Source organism: Diabrotica virgifera, chromosome 8 (assembly GCF_917563875.1).
Source record: "Diabrotica virgifera virgifera chromosome 8, PGI_DIABVI_V3a".
Lineage (NCBI taxonomy): Eukaryota > Metazoa > Arthropoda > Insecta > Coleoptera > Chrysomelidae > Diabrotica > Diabrotica virgifera.
In genome coordinates, this window is record NC_065450.1 from 137657924 (window position 1) to 137670741 (window position 12818).

General features: G+C 33.0%; 1 protein-coding gene across 1 annotated transcript in view; it reads left to right on the top strand.

The window, feature by feature from the left end:
• LOC126890739 (beta-alanine transporter) overlaps positions 1-12818 on the top strand; it is a 161388-nt gene that overhangs the window by 18953 nt on the left and 129617 nt on the right. Inside the window, exon 2 of the mRNA XM_050659910.1 lies at positions 11449-11655. Coding sequence (XP_050515867.1) covers positions 11453-11655 — 203 coding nt within the window. The 5' untranslated portion in view covers positions 11449-11452. The remainder of the gene's footprint in view (positions 1-11448; positions 11656-12818) is intronic.

A 12818-nucleotide genomic window follows, 5' to 3' on the forward strand; every position in this document is an offset into this window, starting at 1 on the left:
AAAAGGCTATTCGTACTGTTTTATTATTTTTTAAATACTATGTTTATACAGTGCGCTGGAATAAGTGTTACCCCCTCCCCTATTAACTCATTTATTTTTACCACATAAGCAAAACGCTCGGACAGGTCGATTTTTAAAATAATCATATTATATTATAGCATCAATGTTTCGAACTTTACGCAATCTCTCTTCAGATGACAGGCATAACTTTGATTTTTTAAATAGGAAAGTACATCGTGTGACAACTCATTCAAAAGGTTTTGAAAAACAGATTACAAAAATGTATAATACTTTAATCCTTTTTGAGAGCGTAGGCGCAAAATTTCGGTCGAACTTTTTATTAAGCGCATTTATTTTTTTCGAATCCTGAGAAAACTAATATTATGCATTTTTGAAAAATTTAAACGCATAACGAAGGATTACATTATTAACGAGGGCAGAAAGTTCCTTATAATAAACAAAAAGTTTATTTTGAATGATATATTTGAAATTAAATATCAGACTAAATTTTCTCCTTTTTCACCCCTGTGTAAAATAAACATTATTAAGTTCTCAGGGACTTTTGTCGTTGGGCCGGTATGCATTTACGTGAAAATGGCCACTTTGTTTATCAGAAGACAGATCTAGTGCGCTATACACCCGTGGCTTAAAAACCTTGAAGGAGAAAAGACGTCCATCATGTAAGTAAAACTGGATTATTGGGCCTGGATCCCACGTACCAAAAAAATTTGATTAATAGTATAGGATTGCACTCGTCAGCAAATATTTTCCGTTACCAATTCTTAACTTCCATTAATCATACCGCGAGCCGAAGGCCAGTTTCAAGTAGCATTGCAGAATAATCAAAAAACGCTGTAGATAATAAGTCGAGCATGTGAAGCGAGGACAGTGTGAGTAAGATGGCAAAGTGATATGCAGACGACATCTCATCTCTAGACGACGAACGATGTGTTCACATTCAATGACGTGTTCGGTCATATGTCAGTAGTGTTATAATTACCACCGTCTATACCCTATTCCACGAACCAGCTATGGGGTACAGCAGCAAAGTCCAACATATCCATGTTTCACAAAGTGTTACGCTCTATAACAGACGCCCCATGGTTCGTGTCAAACAAAGACATTTAGTGCCGGCGCAAATTGATCCTAAGCGAACACAACCTGGCACCAGCGGGGTGCGTAGAGAGTTCTGCGCATCCTATATCAGTGAATACAGTGCCAGGTCTACACATGCGAACGTTTGTCATCGAAACACAGTTTTCTGGTGTCGTGGGACGCGTGACTCAATTCTCAGATGTGGTTTTGGTTTCGAGATGGACGTAGAGAAGCTAATAGAACTCGTTCGGAATTGCCAGTCTGATTTTTGCATGAGAGTTTAAAATGAAAGGGTAACAAATCAATTGGAAGTTCTGTCCGACAAAATACATGGGACGTTTTCGTAGTATGACGTTCCAAATTTTTAACCTGTTCCACAATTAAAACTTCCCCTGTTTCAGTGTTCCTGTACATCAAAGTTTGTCTGACGAGACACCGTTAAGCTATTAACAAATTTTCAGCTTGCTATTAATCAACTTTTTCTTGGTACGCGGGATCCAGGCCTAGAAATACAATGTCACAAATGATGGCGTAATCCCTTTTCTGTAGGTATAAAAATTTTGTAAATATCATTCATTTCTTAAATCTACACAACATTATCATAAAAAATGATTCATTACTAAAAACAGTTAAGCACATCTGTGAATATCGCATATCCTCAAATAAAATGTGTCATCATACCGGGCTTGTTCATGCTTAAAAACAAAATAGTAGACGAGATATAAATATATGTAATAGGTAAGCAGTTTTTGCAACGACAATCAAATCACAATCAATGTTGTTTATAATAATAGTATCGGCATCGGCTGATAAAATAATTAGTTTTTAGCAAAGTTCGCACCTTTCGGGACACTGATGTACATAAAAGCAAATTTGTTAATTGTTGAGAAAACGTAGGCATTTAAAGTTTTAAAAGGTACAAATGAGATGCAAATTACAAGAGGAAGTAGAAATCTATTGTCCACAGTCCTAGTTATTAGGATTTTAGGATTAGAATTTTTCTTAAACATCACCTCAAAGCTTCCTTTTCTTTATTCATTCTTCTCAAGACCTCGACGTTTGCGACTCTCTCCGTCCATGATATTCTCAAGATTCTGCGATACATCCACAGTTCAAATGCCTCTAATTTTTAGGTATCAATCTTTTTCAGCGTCCTTGGCTCCATTCCGTAGAACAGCACAGAAAGTACGTAACATCTCATCAGGCGAAGTTTCATTTCAAGGCTCAAATCTTCCACAGAACACTCTCTTCATTTTAGTGAATATGGATCTTGCTTTTTCTATTCTTATTTTGATTTCTGCTGAGCTATCGTTGTCTTCATTTATAAAAGTGCCTAAATATTTGTATTTGCTAACTCGATCGATAATTTCATTGTGTAAATATAAATTTTGGACATTTCGTGTTGATTTCGATATTACCATAAATTTAGTTTTCTTTATGTTCAAAGATAGTCCATATTCTTCGCTGCAGTCGCTGCTATCTTATTCACCAATGTCTGTAGCTCTTCAAGTGTTTCTATCAGAACGGTGTCGTCGGCAAATCTCAGATTGTTTAATCTAACACCATTTATTTTAATACCTATGGATTGCTTAGAGAGTGTTCTATTCATTACGTCTTCGAAATAGAGATTAAACAGGGTTGGTGACAGTATACACCCTTGTCTCACACCTCGCTTTATTTCAATTTCTTCAGTGGTATTATTCTATACTCTCACTACTGCTTTCTGATTATAGTACATATTTGCTATTAGTCGAATATCTCGTTTATCTAAATTCTTTTCTGCCAGGAGTCTGATTAGATGATCATGTCGCACTTTATCAAAGGCCTTGTTATAATCTATGAAACACATCAGATACAGATACATCAGTATTTTGTAATCAGTATTTTGTACTCAGTATCTACCACTGAGACCCGGTATCAAAAGTAACCGTTACACGTCCGCACTGATTTTGCCCGTCCCTCTATTCGTTGCAGAGACAGCCAACGGTTGGGTTTTGTTGTGAACAATATGCGGTGCGCTTTATTGTGATCTAGAACAGCGGTTCTCAATCTGTGGTACATGTACCACTAGTTGTACATTTCATTTTTTGAGATGGTACACAAAACGCAAAAACAGCCAAAATCAGCACCACTATTATAGTTAATTAGATCACCTTGTTAGATATGTATTTCAGTTAGGTGGTACCAAAAATAATAAAAAGTATTTGGTGGTACATGACACAAAACGATTGAGAACCGCTGATCTAGAAGTATTACCTACGATCAGTGAAGTGATAGTTCAGTGCTGCAGTGTTCGGTACATAAAACGCCTAGAAAGCCATCCATATGCCCTGGCAATAAACTTGCTTGATAATAGTCAACAAACTCACAGACTAAACCGTAAAAATCCACTGGACCTTAACTATAATTAAGTTTTATAACTCACCGTAATTGGGTTTATGTTTTAGATATATGTATTGTTTGTAAATGTAAAATGTATGTTTGTATGAAGCATAATATTATCGGAATGTCATGTTTGTTCCATACTAGAGGTCCAGTCATTGGACTGATCTCTCTAACGTCAATTTTTTTTTACTTCAAACCCCAAAGACGCTTATTGTTAGAATTTTTTATAACTAACAGATTGCTGAATAAACGTTTAAAAAAACCGAACATACGACTGTTGTGGATTATCTGAAGAACGAATATTTTACTGTGCAAATTATGAAGAACGATAGTAAATTGCAAACTACATTGTTGTTTATTGGAACAATTATTAGCGCAATTTGCTATCGCACTTCTTATGTTGCACACTAAAATATTCGTTGTTGCGATAATCCAAGACAGTCGTATATTCGTGGAATAGTCCATACATTAGTTCTATATTCCTGTAATTTACAAGTTAAACAATACAATGTTTGTTATATCCTCGAATCGACCCGTGGCCATTTAATTAAACCCTAGACAACAAAAGATAAACCCTACAAAAAATAGCAAGCTGAAACTTTGTTAATAGCTTAATGGTGTCTAGTCAGATAAACTTTGATGTACGGAAACACTGGAACAGTGGAAGTTTTAATTGTGAAATAGTTCAAAAATTTGAAACGTCAGATTACGAAAACGTCCCATGTATTTTTGTCTGACAGAACATCCAATTGATTTGATTCCCTTTAATTAAGCTCGCTTGCAAAAATCAAATTTCTATTACTAACCAACATGATTCCTGTCATTTGGCATGTTCTTCGTGTTCGAATCATTAAAATGCCCAGTTGGTGATAAACACCAGTCTGATTTTTGCATGAGAGTTTAATGAAATGGCAACAAATCAATTGGAACTTCTGTCCGACAGGGAACATGGAACTTTTTCGTTGCCTAACGTTCCAAATATTTAACCTGTTCCACAATTAAAACTTCCCCTGTTCCAGTGTTCCCATACATCAAAGTTTGACCGACTAGACACCATTAAGCTATTAACAAATTTTCAGTTTGCTATTAATCAATTTTTTTTGGTATGTGGGATCCAGATCTATATCTCACAATAGTACATTGTTATAATTACCCAGATATGACTTATAGCCCGATCAAAGAACAATCTGACCCCAAGAAAAATAAAGGAAGGATGAAAATTTGGGAATAGGTAGTTGAAATTGTCTATTATTATATAAGAAAAAGTTTACAATTCTATATCCCCTCCATTTTACAAAAATGGAGGGGAATACCCCCTCTCGAAGTTGAAAAATATACATTCAAAATAGGACCGGAATTGGATAAAATGACTAATTCTAAACAACTGTTGTTCTATAAAGTTTTTTCGCTAAGTCAATACTTTTCGAGTTATTGGCGAGTGAATATGTTCATGTTTAACAAAATAAAACATGTTTTTGGACGGTTTTTCGGAGATAACTCTCTAGATGCAGTAGAAGCAGAGTTCCAGCTAATGAAATGTAGGTTCTTCTTCGTCAAATTCCAAATCGAATATTCAATGTGAAATAACCCAAAAACGGGCACTCTTCTAGGAAAATTCATTTTAACTTTTTTAAAATGTTTAAAAAAAAAAGGTTTAAAAAGTAAGTTACGCTCAAAATATTGTTGGTCCCTTTTATTTTTTAGTAAAAAAATCGCGAAAATCACCCCCTAATTAGCATCACAAATAAATTTTATCATTACCACTTCACAAGTTACTTTTCCTATGTATTATTTATATGATCTGTAAGTTTCATTGGTTCAAAGTTCTTATTTTTGAAAAAGCTGTAGTTAAAATGGCTTGATTGAGTAACTAATCACAAGTTTAGGCAAATTTTGAACAGCCATACCATAACCAATTTTTGTCTAACAAAAAAACAAAAAAATGAAGAATATTCAGAAAAGCAAAATGTAGATTTTATTACTCTTTGAGATTTTTGTTATTACTAATAATTTTTAAGTTAATTTCATAAACAATTCAATTTTTTTTTTCAAAATAAAAAAATGTTTTATTTTAAACCCAATTTTTTTCAAAACACAGCACTTCGAACCAATGAAACTTATAGATAATATAAAAAATACATAAGTAAAGTAACTTGTGAAGCGGTAACGATTAATTTTATTTGAGAAGCTAATTATGGTGTGATTTTCGCCATTTTTTACCAAAAAATAAAAGGGACCAACAATACTTTGAGCGTAACTCACTTGCTTTTAATGCTAGAAGTATTTTTAAACAACAGTAATAAACCTTTTTTTAAACACTTTAAAAAACTTGTCATGAATTTTTCCCGAGAAGTGCTCCGTTTTTTGGTTATTTCACATTGAAATATTTGATTTGGAATTTGACGAAGAAGAACCTACTTTTCATTAGCTACAACTCTGCTTCTGCTGGGTCTGTAGCCCTCACGCATACACCATTTTTTTCATTTTTTATAAGTTATATTTTTGCTAAGAATATTTTTTCGCTGAAATACTTACTTTTTGACGTATCTCTGAAAAACCGTCCAAAAACATGTTTTTTTGTCAAAAATGAATATAATCACTCGCAAATAACTCGAAAAGTATTTACTTAGTAAAAAAACTCTATAGAACAAAAGTTGCTTCGAATTAGTCATTTTATCCAATTCCGGACTTACTTTGAACGTACGTTTTTTCACCCCCGAGAAAATATTTTTCACCCCGTATTTTCCAATTTTTGTTAAATAGAGGGGAAGTAGAATTGTAAACTTTTGCTTATATAATAATAGACAATTTCAACTACCTATTCCCAAATTTTCATCCTTCCTTTAGTTTTTTGGAGGTTTTCGTAAAATGTTGTCTTCCCTGATCGGGCTATTAGGTATTGGCAGATAATCCGGTATTCGCTGTGAGCCGATGAGTAGAGGGGATTTGACAGTTTTCGCCAGCGCTGTTAGCGGCAGTTTTGTGCATTGAATTGAACAATTTTATCAGTAGGGAGCGGATTTTATTCTAAATGCATATTGCTTGCATATTTCGCATATTTGAGAACTTTACCAAATTTTGCATATTTTTAAAGAAACTTGCATATTATGTGCCTTTTTTGAAAACATTTTTGTCCACACAAAAAAATTTTAAAATTTTTTAATTCGACACAAAATATTCCCCCGCACATGGTGTCATATTTTTTCGAGAACTACCTGAAGTCGGCTCATTCACTAATTTCTCGGTTTTTCTTAGAAAAATTCTGATCTTTTGTGCGATGCCACATTATGCATTTTGACCGGATGCGTTTCCACCGCGTCCAGTCAAAACGCATAGTGTAACAGGTCGGTCCGGTTGCGTTGGAAACGGATGCGTTTTGAGACATCGTCACGCGATTACAAACTGCACCAGACTAAACGCATAGTGTGACAGATAGGTCCAGTTGCGTTAGAAAGGGATGCGTTTCCACAGCATCCGGTCAAAACGCATAATGTGACACCGCACTTTCCCACAATGTGCGTCTAGTACGCTGTCATAAAATGATTATAGGATGTTAAATACCCTATTTTTAGGAGAATATTTACACCTGTAAACATCGTTATACGATTCTCTAAGGCCGATGTCAGATTATGCGTTTTGACCGGATGCGTTTCCGCTGCATCCGGTGAAAACGCATAGTGTGACAGATCAGTCCAGTTGCGTTGGAAACGGATGCGTTTTGAGTCATCGGTACGCGCTTACAAACTGCACCAGACTAAACGCATAGTGTGACAGGTCGGTCCAGTTGCGTTGGAAACGGATGCGTTTTCACCGCATCCGGTCAAAACGCATAATGTAGCATCGGCCTAACGGAAATTTAAATATGATTTAAATCAGATCCCGTAAATCTGTACAATTAGTCACCTTTAGTCAGTCAATGCGAATGTTTAGTTTTTGTTTAAAAGTACTTTTTTTGTGAATAGTGCAATATGTCGAAAGATTATAGCCTGGTTTATTCCCAGATCAGAATCTATCCTTAGCTTCTTTACACCAATGGAAATTATTCTGCAAAGCATGTAATAGAATGGTGAGTTTAAGGTTGCTTACTTCCTCTTTTTTCTTTAATAAGTAATACTTGGCTGATTCCTCAACATTTTAAGTATAAACAGTTTGAAAAGTATGTGTTATTGCTGTAGATACCACCTTAGCGAAAATTTTCGGTTACACGACACGTCGGGACAGAACTACATAAGTCAAAATGCAAGAAGATCAGTGGTGTCATGGCAAAATTAGCAGTGCCGGAACGCACTGCTAATTTTTGTTTACAAAACCTAAATTCTCTATTTATTTTTTTTTTCTTCTTTTCTTAACCAGTGTGGGAACGTCGTTCCCACGCGTTCCCACACCATGACACCACTGAAGAAGATGAGCAAATCGAATGTACTTTTGATCAGTTACCCATTGACAGTAGACAATCGTTGATGACTTCATCCAATGAACAATATTTTAAGCCGGATTTAAAAAACTGGAAAATCCTATTAGACAAGGCGGAAACGGCGGGTTCGTTGGGAAAAATATTCCCATGAGATATTTTTACATAATCACATTCGTGAGACATCCCAGAATAAGGTTCAAGAAGTCGCCCACGAGAAAAGTGGGCTAATTTTTTTTAACAGTTTTTTTTAATCAAATTGCAAAAATCTATATTTTTGGCCCGGACTGATTTTTTTTTAGGTTTTTTGGACCATTCTGGACAAAAAAGGTCTTTTATAATTTTTCTCTAAAGTGGATCTTTTTCGAGTTATAAGCTAGTTAAAATTTGAAAAACGCGAAAATAGCCATTTTTAAGACTTAATAACTCGGTCAAAAATTATTATTTTGAAAGTCAGAAAGTGACTAAATCAAAGTTTAAAGTCGCCGTTACATGATCCTGAAGAAATCTGTGTCATTAATTTACTACTAAGCTGTTATTTTTAATTAATAACAATGAGTGGTTAGATCGTATTGACGCTGCTGTAACTGTGAGTGCGAGTAAGATGCACAATTGGACTGCTGGAATGGCTTCTCTCTCGCACTCAGCATTTACAGCCCCGCACACGTGCATGGCGCTTATTATTATTACTTAAAAATTACAGCTTAGTAATAAAATAATGACAAAAATTTCTTCAGGATCTTGTAGGGGAGGCTTTAAACTTTGATTTAGTCATATATTGACTTTCATAATAATAACTTTTAACCGAGTTATTAAGCCTTGAAAATCGCCATTTTTCGTTTTTTTCAATTTTAAATTGCTTATAAGTCAAAAACGATAAACTTAAGAGAAAAATTATAAGAGACCTTTTTTGTCCAGAATGGTGCAAAAAATTAAAGAAAAAATTGTTCGGGCCAAAAATATTGATTCTTGCAATTTGATTAAAAAAAAATTGTTAAAAAAAAATTGGCCCACTTTTCACGTGGGCGACTTCTTGAACCTTATTCTGGGATGTCTCACGAATGTGAATATGCAAAAAAATCTCATGGGAATATTTTTCCCTTCGAACCCGCCGTTTACGCCTTGTCTATATGATTAAAGGTTTTTTGAAAATATATTGCAAGAAATGGGGGGCCGATAAAAGTTCATTGAAAAAAAATTACGTACCAGAAATATACAACGATAGCATAAAAAAATCAAAAAGATAGTGGAAAATGTAATTTCATTGTAAATTACATTTAAGTAATTGTAAGTGGAAAATGTAATTTCATTTCATTTCAAATGTACATTCATTTTATTGTAGATAAATATTTGGTTTCTCAAAATGTGAATTTTTTTAAAATTTTTGTGCATATCTTGCGCATATTTTGTAATTTTTTACTGCATATGTATGCGCATATTTAATCAAAATTGCTCACATATAAATCCGCTCCCTATTTATCAGAAAAGTGCAAGTTTCAAACCACGAGAAAGCGCTACCGACGAAACTCACAGCAAATAAAAACAGAGGTAACCTCTCACATAAACTTCTTCTTTTTCTCAATGGCCTCTTGCGTAAGCGTTCATCCAGTCGCACGCATTTATATTAAATATTAAAATTATAATGAATAAAATAAAAAGACATAATTACTTTTACTATTAATTCTGTGTATTCGTTCAGTAATCAGGTTACAATAATATTATAGTTCATAATTTGTGGTTTTTTATTTAAATATCAAAAGTACAAGTTTCAGACCGCGAGAGTGCGCTACCGTCGAAACTCACAGCCAATATAACATTATTGCGTTTCTAGCAGCTTCAACTAAAACAAACCGGCATATTCTGACTTAAAAGCAAACATTACACCGAATTTAACGTCATACTGGCATATCTGCATATTTCTCTTAATTTAATCAATTTCCGATTTATTTGCAACTACTGCAGTAAGTAGTAATTATCTAAATTTTATTCATGCATGAGGTTAAGGTGAACCAAACTGACGTTAAATGGAAAATATTGCATTTGAAAACTTTAAAGTGACCTTAGGCCAGGGTAATAAGACAAAAATATACCCTGTTCGTGACACTTCAGCAGCCAGGGTACTGAAGCGTTTTTTCGACAGGTAATACCTGTAGGAACAAATTATAACTATTTTCTGCGTAGGATCTGGCGGCCATTTTTACTTATAAACACTTAACTGTCAAAAAATGGCATTTTCCCGTTTTTTTTTCAAATCAACGGAAAACAGTGAAACTTATGATTCTTTTAGTACAAACATCTTCGAGATTATGGAAAAAGCTTTAAAATGACGTATTACAAAGTTTGATATACTCATTTATTGTTAATATAATTGCGAAAAAAGGTCGGAATTGCAAAAAAAAAAAATTCTCAATAACTGTTGTGAAAATTAGTGTACAACTTTGAAATTTTTGTCAAATGACGGTCTTTGGTGCTTAATATGTGATAAAAATTTCAAAGCGATTCATTCAATTGTTTAAATTTTATTCAAATTGTTTATTCCAGAGAGCATTTTTTTTGCAATAACATAAGTAAGAAAAAAATGACCTTAGAACCATTACACAGGTCTCAAATGAAAGAGTATGAGCTACATTTTCAACATGGTTTAAAAAAGTTAATAAAAAATGCATTTTGAATAACTTTTTCCAAAAAAATTAACTTTTTTACCCTGTTTTTAGTGCACAACTACCAAGTAATGTTATTTATATCATAATTGATAAAAAATTGTAATAAATATGTATAATTTCTTATATAACAAAATAAAAAGTTTATAAGGAAAGATTTACGAAACTTTTGCATAATTATTTATTACCAATAAATGCATTTTTAATTCACTTTTTTTAAACCAAATTGAAAATATAGCTCATGCTATTTCATTTGACACCTGTTGAATGGTCCTAACGTCACTTTCTTCTCACTTATGTTATTGCAAAAAAAATGCTCTCTGGGATAAACAATTTGAATAAAATTTAAACAATTAAATGAATCGCTTTGAAATTTTTATCACGTATGAAGCACCAAAGAACCCTTATTAGACAAAAATTTCAAAGCTGTACACTAATTTTTACAACAGTTATTGCGAAAATATTTTTTTTTTGCAATTCCGACTTTTTTCGCAATTATATTAACAATAAATGAGTATATTAAACTTTGTAATACGTCATATTAAAGCTTTTTCCATAATCTCGAAGAAATTTGTACTAAAACAACCATAAGTTTCCCTGTTTTCCATTGATTTGAAAAAAAAATGAAAAATGCCATTTTTTGGCACTTAATTGTTTATAAATAAAAATGGCCGCCAGCTCCTACGCAGGAAATAGTTACAATTTGCTCTTATAGGTATTACCTGTCGAAAAATCGCTTCAGTACCCTGGCTGTTCAAGTGTCATGGAAAAAACCTTATTACCCTGGACTACTTGTTGAAAGATAATATGCATTTTGCAGAAATACCGGTTTAATTTCACAGCGACGATATAAAGCTATAAATAAAAATAAAAAATAGTTAATCTGTGTTTCTTTAGCGGGATGGACCTGGACGATATTTTACCGAGTGTGGGGGAGTTCGGAAAATACCAAAAGCTGGTTATATGGTTTATTTTATTACCAGCTGTTTTTCCTTGCGGTTTTCACGCTTATAATCAACTGTTTATGGCAACTGTACCCAGGCACTGGTGTAATATTTCATATTTATTAAACAACACAAAAAGCTTAGGCTTAGGAAATATAAGGTGAGATTTTCTTTTTTATTATATACGTTTAATATAAGACGCTTAGGGATTTATAGATTTAATTTTAAGAGTAGTCGAATTTTTACCAAAATTATTAGGTAGATATATTTCTTTAATAGGTTAAACTCTACAGTCTATCCCATGATTGTACGACTGTTTCAGATTATCGCGAAAACGAATATTTTACTGTGTAACATAAAAAGTATAGTTCTATTTTGTATAGGAAAAGTAAAACAAAGGAATTCACGTAATTTTCCCCTATTGTAAAGTTGAAAAAATATATAGGGATTAATCAGATTTTTTGAGATACCATTCCTATTGAAGCGAGCATGTCATTGGCTAGAATTATAGACGAGTTTATATGACGTCATTATTATATTTGGCGAAATTGAATATCGTAACTGACGTATGTCTTAATATTGGAGGTAAAATATAATGTCGAATTATTGTTTTTTAATTATGTATTATTTATTTAGTATACAGGGTGTTTCATTGGGAAACGGAAATACTTTAATGGTAAATAGAGGTCACCAAGCCGGTTCAAGATATACTACATTTTTTGCCTTACCGACTTGTATGACCGAGTTACAGGGTGTTTTATCGATTTTGCCCATTTCTTTCCTAATCCATAACTTTAGAACCACCCAGTATATTTTTTTGATATTTGGTACACATATCTCTCATTCAAAACCAAAACGACTGATATACTAACCATAAAAAAAATCCAAGTCCGGATTAACAAAAAAATATAAAGTAATTGTGACCTTAAAACAACACCCTGTATATTCAAATTTTGAAAATCTGTTTGCATATTTGAAAAGAGCACAAAATACTAAGTTTAATGGTTCGCTTTTATTTTTCGGCCAGACAATTTTATGACTTTAATTTTGAAATTATATTGAATTTTTTAAGAACTCTGACATTAAAAAGCAGATATTATTAACTTTTAGTTATAAATTATTAAAGTTAATAAATAAATACTCATTCTAAAAATAATAAAATACTTATTTACTACATTGGAACGACCCAATTAGTAATCACAAGAAAAATCCAGATCCGGATTAACAAAAAAATTATAAAGTAATTGTGACCGTGAAACAACACCCTGTATATTGAAATTTTGAAAATTTGTTTGCGTATTTTAAAAGAGCATAAAAACTCCG